This window comes from Odontesthes bonariensis, chromosome 11 (assembly GCF_027942865.1).
Source record: "Odontesthes bonariensis isolate fOdoBon6 chromosome 11, fOdoBon6.hap1, whole genome shotgun sequence".
NCBI lineage: Eukaryota > Metazoa > Chordata > Actinopteri > Atheriniformes > Atherinopsidae > Odontesthes > Odontesthes bonariensis.
The window spans coordinates 16293654-16311214 of NC_134516.1; the positions used below are offsets into that span (position 1 = coordinate 16293654).

At 41.1% G+C, this 17561-nt stretch overlaps 2 protein-coding genes across 4 annotated transcripts in view; one reads left to right on the forward strand and one right to left on the reverse strand.

Moving 5' to 3' along the window:
• Positions 1-12621, forward strand: part of LOC142391715 (FERM, ARHGEF and pleckstrin domain-containing protein 1-like) — a 53744-nt gene extending 41123 nt beyond the window's left edge. For 2 of the 3 annotated variants that reach the window (XM_075477719.1, XM_075477720.1), the window contains exons 14-28: positions 1891-2093; positions 2335-2424; positions 4652-4785; positions 6340-6421; positions 6530-6591; positions 6693-6868; positions 6976-7106; positions 7243-7311; positions 7396-7485; positions 7825-7907; positions 8325-8437; positions 9821-9981; positions 10684-10791; positions 10930-11081; positions 11711-12621. In XM_075477719.1, the coding sequence (XP_075333834.1) occupies positions 1891-2093; positions 2335-2424; positions 4652-4785; positions 6340-6421; positions 6530-6591; positions 6693-6868; positions 6976-7106; positions 7243-7311; positions 7396-7485; positions 7825-7907; positions 8325-8437; positions 9821-9981; positions 10684-10791; positions 10930-11081; positions 11711-11786 (1730 nt within the window). In that variant the 3' untranslated portion in view covers positions 11787-12621. The remainder of the gene's footprint in view (positions 1-1890; positions 2094-2334; positions 2425-4651; positions 4786-6339; positions 6422-6529; positions 6592-6692; positions 6869-6975; positions 7107-7242; positions 7312-7395; positions 7486-7824; positions 7908-8324; positions 8438-9820; positions 9982-10683; positions 10792-10929; positions 11082-11710) is intronic. The other variant, XM_075477721.1, reaches the window with a different exon arrangement.
• Positions 12622-12623: 2 nt separating this feature from the next.
• On the reverse strand, positions 12624-16873 carry LOC142391716 (gamma-glutamylaminecyclotransferase-like). The gene is made up of 2 exons (XM_075477722.1): positions 16810-16873; positions 12624-14710 (listed from the first exon to the last, which is right to left on the reverse strand). The coding sequence occupies exons 1-2, from the start codon at positions 16840-16842 to the stop codon at positions 14207-14209; spliced, it is 537 nt and encodes a 178-aa protein (XP_075333837.1). The 5' UTR covers positions 16843-16873; the 3' UTR covers positions 12624-14206.
• Between the last annotated feature and the right edge of the window lie 688 nt (positions 16874-17561).

Below are 17561 nucleotides of genomic sequence, written 5' to 3' on the forward strand. Positions count from 1 at the left end.
ACTGCAATCTACTCCCCCTCTCCCTCCCCCTCCCCCTCCTTTCCCCTGTGCGCGTACCCTGCTCTGTGAACGAAGCTTGGCAGGAAGCTAAACTAGAGCCAGCTTGGCTAGCACCTAGCATTATTAAACGTATAGTTAGCGTAAACTAAATACTAAATACGGCAACGATCGATGCTTGCTGTCAGAACAGCGCTCGTGCACCTTCGTGCTCGTGCGCGTTCATGTACTCTAGAGGCGTGCCTTCGGGGGGGAAAGTGAAGAAAAGGGTTGGGACTTTTTACCTGTGTATTTTCAAAATGCAGCTTCGCTGGACTCAAAATCCAGGATCTCCTACCCTACCTTTAAGTCTGCATGCTCTGCATTTACTTTTTTTTTTTTTTTTCTGATGTGGTGCATGTCAGTTATGTAGCATGCTGTGAAATAATTATAAATACTGAACACGCAGAGGCCACACTGTCGTAGGTCTAACTGCAGAAAGTTTGTACCGGAAGGAATTTAAATGATACTTTCTCACTCAACAAATACTGAGTACACGTTCTAAGGAAGCACTAATTCACCTGTTTTCTGTCACTCTTGTTAAACTCTTCCTGCACATTTATCGCCAAACACACACTGGATCTTTTATTTGTGGCTTCTTTGCGTTTTTTTTTCTTTACCTTCTTTCCCCTTCATCTCTCTTTTTAACATTGTAACTCACTGTGGTGCATTAGTATCAATAAAAAACAGCTTTGTATGACTGAACAAAAGGAACTCCAGAGTTATCTTTAGTGGAGATGGGGCCCCTCACACACCTATCAGTACATACATCCACCCGCTTGATTTGTGCACCCTACCCATGTCTTGTAATGTGCTAGTAAGTCTGTAGCATAGAGGCTGTTTGTTTTGTTCAGTGTTGTGCATGTTTCTGTGTTTTGTATTAGTTTATTGTTGCCCTTTTAGTGTTGTTTTTGTACGGTGGTAAGTTCTTAAAAACACCCCCTCACAGATCTGCACTCAGTCGTTTCCATGGTTTTACCCATGATCCAGTTTGATGTATAGGCTACAGTGGACTCTTTGGAAACTTTGCAACTGGGCAAGTATACAGTCACAACGTAGCAACATGTAGTTAACATCTAACGACTTTAACCGTAGTGGCAGTAGGTTTACTTCTTCTGTCTGGATGATGCCATTTTCCCAAAGAGTAGTGCCGGAAATAGAGTTCGCCTAAACTCACACTTGACTCCTATTAGAAAATGGGTGATTTTAGGTGTCATCAGAACTAGTGAGATGTCTACTGGTCTATAGAAGATCATGGTCTCTAGTTTTGAATGAAATAAGAGCATATATGTATCTTCTTAACACTTTTTTTTAGTTTTTAACTGAACTAAAATATACTATTTGTAGATTTTATAGATGCCTTACTAACAAACTGTACAATTTGGCTTTCTTTCCATCTTACTACATTTCTAACTATTTTAACCATGTTGTAGAAGTGTAGAATACTGTAGTGGAATAGAATAGATAGTCTAATTTAGGATAAACCGACTAAGATATTTCTCATGGGGCAGCTCACTGCAAATCGATGGCTATAATTTGGTGACCTGGATTGATGGATTGTTTGTGATTGTCTAACCTTGAAGTTCATTGCCATGTAGGTTAATTAATGGAGTTATCTGAGGAACGTGTTAAGATACTGAGCTTCGTAATGTTGAATAAAGATTATTCTTTGAGAAAAGTGTAGTAAATCTGGAAGTCTTTTCCTCAACTGTGATAATTAGATGATAAAAAGATGAACACCCACTGGCAGTGAATTTCATGGGAGTACTGTCCAATGTAACAACTTCCCTTATTGTCTTCTCTTTGTTCTTTTCCTGTCCCCCTTTTTTCTGTTTTCCTGCTTTCCGCCATTAGAAAGTCCTGGTTCAGAGAAGTCGCCGCTGGGAAGTCCCCATGTGGTTGTCAATGGCTCTGTAAATGGTCAGGGGATGGGCAGCACCAGCATCAAGGGTGTGGAGCAGATTCATGAGGGACAGCAGCTTTCACCACTAACCAGCCCACTGCTCACTGAGGCTGGATACATTCGCAATGATGATGAAGATGAGGCGAGGCGGAAGGTGGGCATGTCAATTCCACTCCATCTGTTTTGCTCAATTAGCAACAAAATCGCTCAAGACTTGAGGATCTAAACAGTCTGCAGACGCTGTTATTTTTTATCATTGTTCTGCTTAGGAATAAAGAGTTGGATAAACAGATTAAAGGGGTTTCTCACTGAAGAAGAGGGCAAAACTTTCAATGTATAAACTGATGGATAGACTGGTGTATCGATCTCATCTTTCCTTTTTTTTTTTGGTCCAGAAGTTTCCCACAGACAAAGCCTACTTCATAGCCAAGGAACTGTTGACGACGGAGCGGACCTATCTCAAAGACCTGCAGGTTATCACAGAGGTAAGAATTTATGAATCATTCTTTTGGCTTTTGTATTTTCGATGATTTTGAAAACAGCAGAGGCAACTGGGATGTACATGTACAATGCACCTGGCCCAGCCATGATGTTCCACCAAGCTGTGGTTATTTTCCTCTGTCTTGGAGAGGAAATCTTCATGAAGCCATCTGTCCTCAGATCAGGAGCCAATTTGGCAAAGTTGAATCGCAATCCTTGGTGCTGGAACGATGAGTCAAAGCTTGTTGTTACAAAGGAGAAATTTGGGGGAAATGAACTGAAGTTAATCATCTTGAAAGAACAGTAAGTCTGATGGTTTTGTGCAGCCTAAGAACTGGGATTATAGGCATTTCGCAGTAAAAATTTAAAAAAAAAACAAAAAAGCACTGTTTGATCTTTTTAAATATCTGTCTTGGATTTAACATGAAGCAGAGTCACAAGCTGACAGAGCTCACTTTCTGTTATGTGGCATGAATATTACCATAGAGCTGTTTCAACACACTGTTGCAGCATTCTGGACTTTTTTTTTTTATTAGAATTTCCATTTTTAAAGTGGCCATCAATGTGCACTTAGCTTGGCCCATAGCTGATGACCGAGGTTCAGCTTCTGATGGTTTATGAGTAATTCATTGTGCAAGACAGATGAGAGGTGAAAATAACTTCCATATGAATTTTTAAATCACTGGGGGAAAACAAGTGAGTCTACTCTGCCCACATCACATTCGTATCACTTGTCATCAAATTGCTTTGTATAAAAATATGGTCTCAATTTGTGCAATTTGTCTGCTCTAATGGAGTATAAACCCATCTCTGCCTTGGTTGTACCTCCCAAGAAAATTCCAGCAAAATAGTCAAAGGTCACAAAATTGATAACTGCACTTTGCTACTTTGAAAAATTCTATCAGTCATCCCATTTTTACTTTTGCCTCAATCATCAGACAAATTTTAAATGATTGGAAATCCTAATGACATCTCACACATTTAATTTGTAACTATTAACCTGCAGTTACCATCATAGTAACTATGACTACTGTGGATAAATATTAATACAGAATATTGAGTGTTAGCAGCATTTTACGTCTTATGTTTACTTATATGATATATGGAGATGAAATATTGTTAAAGTTTAATTTCAGCCCTCCAAACTCATAGCCTTGGTGCTTGGTCAGATTCTCACTGTAGCACGTTGCCTTTTTCAAAGTTCTTACTAATTTCAAACATGTTTCCTTACCATCATGACGTTTTACTGTGAGGTCAAGAGCTAATCTACCATCTCCTACCTTGCATCTGAGTCCTTGCTTTAGATTACAAGTAAAACAACAAGAATCAATGCTGACAGTGCATTTATGAAACATCTGGAACCAAGAACCTGGGATAAAAGTGCAGCAAAGTTTGTATCTTATATGATTCAGCTGTACTATTTGTTTTAGAGTCTGTATCTAACAATTAGGATGGAAAAACCACTAACTGGAAAACCCAGGTTTAGGCACCTGTCAGAGAAGTCGACTGTGACCTTTGAACTCAATATAAAGGGGAAAACGTGTCTGGGTTTTTTTGGGTTTTTTTTTTTTCTTTCTCAGCCGCCTTTTCCTTTTGAGAATAGTTTCCACTCTCTTTGATGTGGGTGAAAGGCGTGTGCTGGTGCCTTTTTTAAAACCACTTAAATGTTTTCTTTGGGTGGCATGGCTCAGGCCTGAGTAACCACAGCCCTTCCCCCGCCCTCTCTCTCTGTTCTCTCACCATCCCCCCATCTTTTCTCTTGCTGTGTCCTTCTGTGAAACAGCTGGACAGCCCACTGTCCCCAGTAGCTGCCACCTTTACTCTGTGATTTACCCCGAAGGGGGGATGTAACACCTTGGTGTGGGGGTTGGAGCGCGCTTGCATAGTGCCGAGAGGATCAGACTGTGTTTACGTTTGTGTCCGCTCTCCACTGTCATCTGTTTTCAAGGCCAATCCCTCACTCTGACCTGTCAACCTGGTATTTAAGAGTCTGTGGGATCACATGCATGCATTTGTTTGTGTTACCCATGTGTGCTTCGGTATCACCGATTGGAAAATTATGTATTGTGTCACAATAGAAGGTTAAACTTTTCTTTGTGTGTGTAATTTTAAAAATAAATATTTTGAGAAAAACTTAAATTTGCACATTATGGATGTTTACAACACGTGACCACATGTCTTTTCAGTGTTCTATTTCTGCTTATTTATGTGTGCCTTTGTCAATTTTTGCAGTCCTTTCAGAGTGTCGCAGGGAAAGACGAGGCATTTCCGGACTCTGTTAAGAACCTGATCTGTTCCCACTATGATCCGGTCTACAGGTTTCACCAGGGATTCCTCAAAGAGACGGAGCAGCGGCTGGCGCAGTGGTGGGTATTTCTCCATCCCCGTTCAGAGAATAATCAAAGGCTATTATTAAAGCCAGCTAGGGAGGAGGTGGCCATAATAAGATTGGAACATGTTGTCAGGGAGCTTTTTCCTTTTTCTAACAAATGTAAATAAGAACTGTCTTTAGCAAAGAAAATAACTTTTTAGCAGACCTTTGAGCGGTGTTGCACTGTTCTACTACATCCTCGGCAAAAAAAAACCTTTATCAGAAGTTTGCAAAATGAGCATCTAAACAAGCTTGATGCGTAAATGGGACTGGTAGAAAAGATCATCTCTTTAACTGTTAAGCATGGGGGTGGATTGATCATGCTTTGGGCTTTTGTTGCTGCCAGGTGGAGAAAATTATGTTTTCAATTAAACACCTACGACAAACTAAAGGTTCTACAACATGATTATCCTAAACGCCCTTAAAATCCACAACGGACCTCAAGAGGGGCAAGCCAAAGTTGGACCACGAGTCCCACATTTAACAGACCAAAACATAACTAAGGATCTCAAAACTCCAAGTATCTGGCAGAATAAGTGGCTGTTTCAGAAGGAATGAACCAAAATGAACCGAAAGTGCTCTTAGCTGCTACTAAAATGTGTTTAGAGGCTGTGACATTCGCCAAAGAGGACTTGACTAAGAACTGTCCGTGCAGGTGGCTCGAGCTTTTGCCTTTGGGGCTTCTCCTGTTTCATTTTTAAGTGGAATAGATTTAGAAGAAACAGTACTGTTGCTTAAAATATCTACAAGCTTTAAGCTTTTATGCAATCAGGTCAGTTTCTACGTGCTTAACTTAGAATTCAACAGAAACTTTGACCATGGTTCCCAAAACCCTTGCACAGCATTTTTACAATTAAAAACTAATCATGGTGGTAACAAAAAAATAGCCTGAACTCATCTCTTGAGAAGTTTTAAATCCAGATGTTGAGAAAAAGACAAAGGAAATGTTGTGTTTTGACATAAGCTGGGTTGACCCTATGCTCATCAAACAGAAAAATGAGAAGCATTTTAAGAACAGATTAGTGTTGCCAGTGCAGCCTTAGAGTTTGTGTTCTTAGACAATCACAAAAGAATTGACCCTGCTATATTTCTGTATCCACCGTCTCTTTTTTTCCTATGAGCAGTTTTAATCTGCCAAATTGAAATCCAAGTTTCACTTTTTTGGGGGTTGAGCTTTTGAATCCAAACATTCATTTCTTTTCCTTAAGCCAACATAAATTACTTTGTCGATAACTAAGTTTGCTGCAGCACAAAACTTTTAGGTCACAAGTGAGACCTACACCAAAATAAGATGAAACAAAACAACCTCACTTATAATATACAGAAGCAAACACTTCAAGTTCTCCAACTCCTGTCTTTGGAAATCTGCATGGTGTTATTTCTGGGGTAACAGGGAGGAGGACAGGCTGCTAAAATGAACAGGGAGGTGGGGATGGAGTGAGGATTTTCCAGACCTGTTTGAGAAACGTGGCTCTAGCCTGACATCCAGTGGTGAATAAGTAGTACTGCACTTCAGTGAATGACAAACGCTCTCTCTTCTCTTTCATAGGGAGGGCCGTTCTAATGCCCATATTAAGGGAGACTATCAACGAATTGGTGATATTTTACTGAAGAACATTCAGGGTCTGAGGGTAACTGTTCCACACCTCCCTTTGTGGCATAACCCTTTACTGTCTGTTTTAAGATTTTGGATTATAGATGACCTCTCACTCTTGGTTTCAACTTTTTTGTACCTGCAGCAGTTGACAATTAATCTCCAGAAGCATTCAGAGTGCCTGGTGGAACTGGAACGGGCTTGTAGGTAGGCTGGATAAATCTAGATGGATGAAAATTGTAAACATTACCAGAGAAGTTGACCAAATTGTAGTAGAATTTGGAAAGAGTGACTTTATCTGTCCTCAGATCCAATCGGAAGGTGGAGGGTCTGTGCCGAGACTTTGAGCAGCAGAGAGTTTGCTACCTGCCCCTCTACATCTTCCTCCTCAGGCCTCTCCACCGCCTGCTGCACTACAAACTAATCCTGGAGAGGCTCTGCAAGCACTACCCGCCCACCCATGAAGACTTTAGAGACTGCCGAGGTACCCGTTTGCCTTTTGCGTTTTTGTGTGCGTCTACCTTTCCTCCTTCGTGTTCTCTGCCTTTTATAACCCAACATCCCATTCTACCAAAACCCCAACCCCTCCAGCTGCTCTGGCAGACATCTCAGAGATGGTCCTGCAGCTTCAGGGCACCATGATGAAGATGGAGAACTTCCAGAAGCTTCTAGAGCTGAGGAAAGATCTGACCGGCATCGACAACCTTGTCATCCCTGGGAGGGTAAACTTATTATTTTTTACATTTTTTTTAATTTTTTCTAGCCAGTCTTGAGAAAACAGAGACTGATCTTGGACATTTGAAGAGTTTGTCCTCAGCTCCCTGACGCTCCCATGTCATGTTTGCGTTTAACTCGCAGGAGTTCATCAGACTCGGTTGCCTCAGCAAACTGTCGGGGAAGGGTCTTCAGCAGAGAATGTTCTTCCTGGTATGACTTTGCACATCAGTTTGGTACTTAGAATATAAAAAAAAAAAAGTATTGCTAACTTTCTTTATGTTTCCTTTCCCTTAGTTTAGTGATTCCTTGGTGTATACAAGTCGAGGGATGACTCCATCCAACCAGTTTAAGGTTCATGGACAGCTGCCTCTCTATGGCATGACGGTACATGATAATATATCTTTAAAAGTTTTTTTGCAAGTTTGACTGGCCCAAACCAAAAAAATTACAAAGCCCCACTTGCGGCCAGTGTTTTTATATTTTGTTTTATTTTGAATTCTTTGTAGTCTGCATGTCTATATACAAAATAAACACAACTCTGTAAGCAAGACGGTTTCTATACTTAAAAATGTACTAAGACATTTAATTGGACCAGTGTCCTTGTCTCAGTACACCAGCACAGGAGAGGAATAAGTTGACTGACCAAAGTATGCCTGCTCACTTTTCTTTTCTTTTTTTTTTTTTAAAGCTGCCTTTGCATTTGTTTTCATTGCTTCATTGCAGATCAGAGAAAGTGAAGAGGAGTGGGGAGTCCCTCACTCATTTACGTTGTTTGGGCAGCGCCAGTCTATGGTGGTGGCAGCCAGGTACACACTAACACACACATAAAGCAAGACAAAAACATTTCAAACTTCTCAAAAGTAAAGTTTTGCAGTTTTACATTATTGTCTATTATGAATGGAAGCTGCGAATCTTCCAGGAATAAAAGTTTCACAGATGAATACAGGTCAGTCTCATTAAAATAGATTTTTTTTTTTTTTCCTCTGTGGGAGTTCTTCCACAGTTGGGTTGCCATCAAATTTAATTGGACAATGTGACCTACTTTCCATTCAGTGACTCACTCACTGATTAAAGTTTTATCTGTTTGTAAAACAGATAGTACTTTGTCGTGTACACACAGCCATGATGTATTGCTTATTGTGAGTGGCAGTTGACTGTATGACAGTTTCTCCTCATCCAGTGTGCTTAGCTGTAAAGGTTCACATGTTTCTCTTTGTGTCCAGCTGCGCTTCAGAGATGGAGCGGTGGGTGGAGGACATCAGGATGGCCATTGACTTGGCAGAACAGAGCAGCAACCCGAATGCTGACCTGCTCTCCACCAGTCCAACTGACAACAGTAAGATGTGCAAAAAGTTTGTTGTACAAATCCAATTTGGACCAGGGTAAAATCTAAACACCTGCTTCTCTAATCCACCAAACAGCCCTCCCTGTAGATGCTGCTATTCCCACAGATCGCGAAGACTTTTCTCCCGTCTGTTCTTTTTTTTTTTTACCAGACAGGTTGCAGCTTTCAGCGCATCAGTAATCTCAGTGATTTCATCGTGTCTTTTGTGCCACCTGATATGAAAATGTCTTTCAGTTTTGTTTTTCATCATTCATTCATCACTCATCTTAATCACCTGCCACAGCGTTCAGTTAGGCCACACCTGGGGACATTTGGTTAAACGTATCTCCCTTGTCTCAACGGAGACTGTGCACATTTTAACTCGCAAAGTTTAAAAGTATTTCTTTACGAGTTTTCTCTCTCTCTCTCTCTTTGTATATCATATTTCTTTGATCACGGTTTTGGCTCAGGTCTTTGTTCTGTATAATTGGAGCACCGGTGTTTGGTCACGATAACGGCTCTTGAAATGTACAATATATTAACTGGAACATAGAAAAACATCCAAGTCTAATGTGAATTGGTGTTTAAGAAAAGCGGAGCCTGACCAAAGCAACTTTCCCATGTTGGAGAGGTTCACTTCGTGCTACAAAGAGTTAAAAGGCAGAGCATTAGCATTAGCCTGTGACATGGTTTTCATGATGTTGCAGAACTTGTTTCTCAGAGGTAATACGATTCCTCAACTCAACCAGCTTTTCACAGTGACAGTTAAGCCTTTAATAGTTTGTCAGTTGTCGTCAATGCAGAATTGCGCATCATCGCTATGGCATTAAGCTCGAGGATAAATCTTTTCCTGCGGCATTGGAAGTTTGCATTTTAAAGAGAAGTGGGAATAAAACACTGCAGCTGTTAGGATTTACTCATCACAGAGCTTAACTGTATCCTCTCTTTCTTTCTTTTTGTATTTCAACATCATGCCACTCCCACTACAGAAACACTGCAGTGTGCTGTACTCTAATTGTCTACATGTTTTAGTTTCAGCTTGCCAGTAATGTGTTGACACACCTTTGCTTTCTAAGCTGCCTTCAGTCTTTGAGACATGAGTTCGAATAAGGTGCTCGGAACATTCTTCACAGATTTCAGTCCATGTGGGTGTTAGCTGTGGATTTATGGACCGTTGGATTAAAGTCTAGTGGCTGTGGAGGCTGTTGCAACACAGTAGAAAGATAAAATCTGTTCAATGAACTGACTCACCAGCTCACATTTTCCTGATGTAAAGACAGTGGGATGAATGAATCAGCAGGAACCCATAATATGTGCATATTAGAACAACTTTGTTTTTATTTACTGAGACTGCAGTTCTTCTCACTGATTTGGACTCATCTTTTGTTCCCCCAGAGCTCTCGGAGGACGGTGGAGCCGAGCTGGAGTCGGAGGAGGAGCTCTGCGGCTCACGCTCATCCCTTGAGCGTCAGGGTCACCGTGGCAACACCACCGTGCACGTCTGCTGGCATCGCAACACAAGCGTGTCCATGGTGGACTTTAGTATTGCCGTGGAGGTACTGCAGTGTTCTTGTGTCTTACTCCTCCTCTCTCTAAACATCGACTCCAGTCATATTTCAGCTATGTGTCGTCTTCCAGACAAAGGAAATTGTCACAATTTCCTTTGTCTTTGTCTTCTCATCTCATTCTCATCTTTCGTCCCCTCCATCTTCATCCATCTGTCTCAACTGACTCAATCGTTGCCTCCACTTGTTCACCTGCCCACACTGACATTGGTAGAGGCCAGTAGTCCGGCAAATGAGTTGCTGAGGCCCCTCAGCAGCCTTCAGTATCCCTTTCTCTTCCTGTGGATTACTGCTGCAGAACATACAGCCTGTCCATTAGTGACATCTGGCGGAGTGAAGAGGTACTACAGCAGCTGAGAACGCATCCTTGCAGGAGAGATTTTTCTGGACATTAGCACAATAGATAGACATTTATCCATGTAAATTATTATTATGTATACTAGCCCTGGAAGTGGGTCGACACAATCCAGAATCAGAATCTGTCCAGACAAGTTAAATGTAGAAGAATGAAACAAAAAAAGTTTATGAAAGTACGTTCTTGGTTTGCATGGAGCGTTGTGAAGGTGAGCAGGTGAAGATGGAGGCTGTCAGTTTTCCTTTTGCTCTTTTTTTAACATCAAAATAGAATCGTAGCCTTGTTTTATTGAGCTGTGGGCTCTCTCTGTTCGTTTCCCACCCGTCTTGTGTTTTCAGAACCAGCTCTCGGGTAACCTGCTGAGAAAGTTTAAGAACAGCAACGGCTGGCAGAAACTCTGGGTGGTCTTCACCAACTTTAGCCTCTTCTTCTACAAGTCACACCAGGTGAGATCTGTAGATATGTGCTGAAATTTATGCGGTGTGGATTGAGGTTTTAGTTGCTGCTCATTGATCTCTTCTTAATGACAATAAACAAAGATAATCTGTAACGTTTACCCCCTCTTCTGACTTATCTGAATGCAGGATGAATACCCTCTGGCCAGCCTGCCTCTTCTGGGCTACTCTGTCACCGTCCCCGCAGAGTCGGAGAACATCCACAAAGATTACGTCTTCAAACTTCACTTTAAATCCCACGTGTACTACTTCAGATCAGAGAGCGAGTACACCTTTGAAAGGTGGGCATTCACTAGGAGAGATGGAGTAAATTACAAAGATGGAGCCTCTTCCCAGCTCAGACGAAGCTAATTTAATTGCGAGGAAGAGAATGTGGAAAATTTAAGCATGATTGTTAGTGTGTCCAACATGTAATGAGTTTAATATTATTATAATGTATAGGTGTACGGCTCTGCTATGACATCACCAAAATGCTGTGAAACCAGCTGATTATACATCAGAACCAAGAGGTTACTAAAAGAAGAATATTGGCTCCAGTTTTAGCTTTGTCAGCCAAGCAATAAGTCGTATGTTTTTTTTTTATTGTAGGTGTAATAAATAGCAGGCAAAAGTCCGAGCTTTTCCAAGGCCAGCTGGACTGTTTTTGATTGTCTGAAGTTTGGACTTGGGTACAGTTTTAATAAAGCCAACTTTCTTGAGAATTGAACCCATGTCCTTGAAAGACCAAAGTGAAAGGAAATTATTGACTATTTAGGTCACAACAGCAGATGAATCTTAATTAAACTCACATCTAAGTCAAGGCAACTTAATGGGCTGTACCTATTTAAGCAACACGCTATGTAACCACAGCTGGTTTTGGCTGTTAAAATGTTGTTTGATCTGTTTCCTTTTTTACTTTTTCGTATCTAAGGTGGATGGAGGTAATCCGCAGCGCAACCTGCTCTGCCAGCCGCTCCCTGCCGAGCACCAGGAAAGATGTTTATTAAAGAATTTGATTTCCTCATCATTCTGACACTCGCCCGGATGTAGATCTGCCCTTCAGGCTGCACAAACAGCAGAAAAGACTCGCATCGAAGGCACAGAATCATGTTGACGCTCAAGCAGTCACCCATTTTTATGCCTTTGAATTCACTCTTCACACAAAGTCACCCTCAGAGGTCTTCCCACTTCACCCCCCCTCTGTGTCTTATTACACTCTCTGCACAACTCTTGAATGATTTATTTTTTTCTAAAACTTTTTGTGCCAAACTGGAAGTTGCTTGCAGCATTCTTTTTCCGTGTTGTTTTTGGGTTTTTTTCCCCGTTGCCTTATTTAGAGCTGCTCACATGAACACACCGCTAACATCTGTTCACTTTCAGGATGTAACGTTTTTTTTTTTGTTTAGTTTTGTCTTTTTCATTTCCCCTAAGATTTGTAATATTAAGTACGATCCATTTCTAAACCTCACATAAAGCAGATTTTAAAAACTATATGTGGAAAGTTGTGTCCATGTGAACACACTCACGTTTATATATAATGAGATGATTGAATGTGATGCCTGTTCGGACCCATTTAGATATCATCTTTTCCTTTTTGCAATGCATCTTTTTTGTACAGTATTTTGATACACTGTGAAACTTTCTTCTAGTTCTTTTTTCTTCTCTCGTTTGAAAAGACGAATGGATTTACTCCCAAAACGCTTCCAAAGCCAACAGAGATTTCAGCAGTTGATTGCCAATTACCTTCTCTTCAGTGTTCCTCCAGCTGTCAGGATTTTACAATTTTAAATAAGAATGACGAGATTGTGTTCATATGAAAAATAAATTAGATAAAGCAGAAAATGTCTTTTTTTTATTTATTTGTTTTTATTTGGTGATCACAGAACCCCTCGGGCGATTAGGACAGCACATGGAAGATGATAAACATGTATTTTGAGGTATAGTTGGACTATAAAAGAGCATAATGTACTGATAAATGGAGAGAGGAAATCAGCTGTCCTGCAATCTCTTCAGTATCTGTTACACATTAACAGAGATAACATCGTCATATGCACGACGTGTCTAAAAACCCTGTGTGGTGTTAAACCCAGCAAACATCAAGGGGAAACCGGTGGCTGTTTCACAGAACAGTCGCGTCTTCAATTCCACAAGAAGCTTCATAGTATTTGTTTAGTTTTACAGCAATGACTTCTCCCCGTGTGTTTGAAAAGAAATCGAGATTATCAGCACGAACGGGTAAAAAGTTATGTCCAAAAAAAAAAAGAAGCAGACGATTCAGTGTCTTTTGTAAAAAAAAAAAATAGGTTAACGCATCGTTGTTTTAGATGTGGCACTAGATTTTATTTACTGCCACAGAAGTCATCTTTCCTGGAATTAGTCACTTTGTCGAGCAGGAATGAACTCAAGCTAATAATTAGATCCTAATGAGAAACCAGAGAGGACATTGGAAACCACTTAACAGTGGAACATCTCTCAGTTTGAGAAGTGTAGTTAAAGACTTGCACAATAGTCCCAATTCATGTCCCAACTATCAAGTTCATTGGAGCAAAGGCTAAAGTAGTTTTTTTTTTTTTTTTAAGCTTTGCCAATCACTCATTTATCACTCATCACCTGGACTGGATTAAACTTAATCATTAAGCAGAATGTTAGAGCCACTCCTTTAATGTATGAGGAAGGCCTAACATTACTTCAAATGACCGTGCAGTGCAGTTCGGTTCAGTGCACCACCTCTCAGTGTGACCTCGACAGTAAAGCAGAAATATGATCGAAGATTTTTGAAAGCGCATTTTAATGGCCATGCTGCTGTAATGGGTTGCGTTAAATTTTTTTACAGTGAGAGCACTGGTGTAAAGACCTTCAAGTCAACAAATACGATCCTATAAAATAAAACCATTAAAATTCACAGCAATTGAAAATGCTGCTTTAAAACAAGGATAAATTGATGTTCCCATTTTAAATGTCTATAGAAGCACTTTCCCACTGTAACAGGAACCGACAACCACTAGTTAGGATGCGTCTAAATTAAATTATGGAATTTAGCTTCAGGGGCCAAACTGTAAAAATTCATCCCTGAGAAAGTATGAGAAAAAGAGCTTCAGGGGGTTTGCAAAATTTAACATTTACAAGTGTTACAAGACGGCTTGTTTTTAAGAGCTTTGTTCTCACTACAGTTCTAACTGATTTTAAATTGCAAAAGTAGAGACCAATTTGCCAGTCCCATCATTTAACGTCCCCCTTCAACTACAATCTGACCCCTATTCTGCATTAATTTAGATTAGTTTTAATCTTTTCTCTTTATTTAAGGACATTATGTGGAACACAACATGGAATCAGAAGTGTATTAGTGTGCTCCCCATATGCTCAGCTGACAATGAATGACAAAAAAAGTCAGGTAATCACATTTGTCATCTCACTGCAGCAGGCTTCATCAGTCTCGTGCCTCTCTGTACACATATAAGAGGCCATGATCTCCATTCGAGTCGTAGCTCTCGAAGCTGGGCAGCGAGGGCCAGTCTGGCTGATAAGTTGTGGTGTCGTACACAAACGCCTCTGTGATGCTTCCTGGTGTTGGCCTCTCTTCTCCATCCGTCTTCCCGGTCCACTCCTTCACCTCCAGCTTGACCAAAGTCCGCTGGTACATGGTGGGGATGCTTTCGAAGTCATCCAGGAATTTCAGCATCTGGTCGTCCACTTTGTAGATCTCCCCATGGACTCTGTGACCCTCTCCAGGGAGGTTGAGGAGGAAAGGGATGTTGTATTTACCGGCGATCACTAGAGGGTATTTCTGGGTTGTGAAGGCAGAGGCGAGAAACTCAGCTTTTCCATTGCTGCTGTCAAACATGCGAAAGTTGTTGGGCTGGCCCGTTTTCAGGGTGCCATAAACAAAGACGTGTGTCATGACAACGGAAGAGAGCGATGAAACAGAGAAAACCTGCAATTCCAAGGTAAAACAAATAAATAAACACATTCCTTTTCGAGGAAACACGCATTTCTAAGTGTATAAACACATACATGTAACTGTTATACTGCCCGCCAAATATTACTCAAATAGATCGTGAGAAATGGTGTTGCTATGCAACAAAGGTGAAAATTTACAGGATTTGTTTTAACAACCAGTGTCTAAACTGAACACAGAGTTGCAGCCACAGAAACCTGAACCAGAAAAAAATTACCCGAACAAAAAACGTTTAATGCGGTTTGCTGAATATTAGATCTCTCCTGTCAACGTCTCTGTTAGGCCAAACAGATAGAAACCTGGCTGCAGAAGGAAGATTTGTGCTATTTAAATGTTCACAGACCTAAAACCACAGGCAGAGAAGGAGAAGTGGCAGCTATCTTCAAATCAGAGATCCATATCAGTCCTAGACCCAAAATTAGTTTGAGCTCTTCTTTATGCTTAAAGCAATACTTTGTAACTTCTCAAAAAGCCCATTATGGAGCTCCCCCTACAGGCTTGGAGGTAGTTCTTTGCAGCGTGCCAGATGTCCAGAGACATCGTCGGCCTCTCTCTTTCTCTTCCTTGCTTCATCAGTCAACGTCTTCTTCTGTTTCTTCGGTGCCTCTGCCATGATAATCGTACTGACAATGTTGCGCTAGCTTAGTCTTATATACCTGGGAGCGTGAGAGGGGTCTATTTGTTTTTGCAGTAGGTGTGCCAGAGAGCAAGTGGAAGTACTTCCGCTCAGCTCCCGGGCCAGTCCAGCAAAGCACAGCCCTTTTACAGACAGCCGTTCCACTTCCTATTCGCCCCATTATAAAAAATTTGGCTGCAGTTCAGTTGATTTTCTCTGGGGGCGCTGGCGAGCGAGTGCAGAATGACCATTTTCCATAGGGCTGGCGCTAATAACTCAAAAAATGTCCCCACTAGCGACTGAAACCTGAAAATATTACTGTGATTTCTGACAGCGGGATGTAGATTTATATCAAAAGTACAATAACCTGGGAGTTATATCTTTCTGTTTTCTTACAGGTCTGGCATTTGCGAGTCAATCTCCGCTAGCATTTTGCTAACGGAATCTGATGAACGCACGGCAGATTACGACCGGCTGCTTTACGGCACTCGTCCACTGTGCCAGAGTGCTAACCTGGTGCTGCTAACAACAACCAAAGCTAAACCAGAGGCTAGTCAGAGAGTATGTAAAAGGGATGTGCTGAAATCTGTAACTATTTGAGCTAACACCTCTCTGCTAGCTCAGCGCTAGGACTGACCATGCCGTAAAGTGATGCCACATGCCTGACGTCACTCGTGAGGCAATACTGACAATAAATGTGTATTTTAAAAAGATCTAGCGAGTCTAAAAAATCAAACCAAGTGCCGTTTGAAAGGATAATTTATCCTTCCTTTAGGAAAATGAAAATAAAAAAATATAAAAAATTCTATCCAAAGCAATGGCTGGATCTAATGTGGATTTCATAGTACCACCATAGAGTTCGGCGTGCTCTGCACTGCTTCGTTGGCGCCCCTAGAGTGCAGTACCACCCGGAAATAGCCGCCAGTTTTCCCTCGCCTCATAATAGAGACTCTCTGAGCAAAGTTACATAGCGCAGTTTTTCCAACTCAGACCCCGAAGGGCATAGGAGACAGGCCAATCGTAATATTAAAACTCATTCTAGCTGCACAATTTTTTTCAAGCTGTTATTTTAAGGTAGAAATCTTACATAATGTTACATATTTAAGTCTCAGGTTTTATCAACCAAAGTGGAAACACTTCTGTTTTTTGTTGTGTCGTCCACCTGACCCTTATACTCAGTGTTTATCTCTATTGGCAGATAGCTCCACAGCTCCACTGTCACTACGTGCCTGCTCAGGAGGGGGATTGGATCGAAGAGAACTTTGGATGCAGTCTGATCTGTTGGCTTCCTGGGTTTCCTATGAAAATAACTAGCTTGAATTGAAAACACCAGCAAGAACATATCCAAACCGCGCACTTTAGCCATAGTAACAACAGACGCTACGGTTTATGAGGTTGACAGGCATTTCCACAAGTCCTTCAGCGGACAAAGTACTGTAAATGAAGGCATCGATTTTACCTTGTATGAAGAGAAGAGCCGTTGTAAATGCATTCCACACCACTGGAGCTGCCGGCGACATGTAAGAGCTTACTACGCATGCGCGAAAGCAATACCGGAGAAACGACAGATGGCGCCAAAGAGGCTAGTAGCTGGTTGACGAGAAGGTCTTTTCAGTCTTTTTTCCAGTTTGGTGAAGAAGTGGTATCAAAACATGATGATTGTTTAGACCAGTTCATCTTCCTGTTCTGAATAGTTTTGAAACAACCTATTGTCTAACATATTTGACCACCACATAAGCCAACTTGAAAACAACTTTGATGAACATATGGGAGCAATAAGCACAACTTGAAAGCACCGTAAAAAAGAGAAAATGCATCTAAACTATGAAGAAGGAGACTCAAAACATAGCTTTCAGGTAGAATTGTTACAGATACTTGGTGTCCCCCCCCCCCCCCCCCCTGGACATATGACATCTGGAAATGCAACAAGAAAGGCCTGAGCAGACTGTGCATCTTAATACAGCGACCAAGAGTGCAAAGCTGTCTTTTTTTTCAAATATCTAACCACATGATTGTGTTATTGCATGCATGTCATGTATACATTATTGTTCAACAATGTGGAACATAGTTAGAATTTAAAAAAGCCTTTGCACGACAGTGAAAAAAAACAACAAAAGTAATTAAGATACACACACACACACACACACACACACACACACACACACACACAAAATTCTAAGCACCTTTTATTTAGGAATGTTTTTTGGAAGT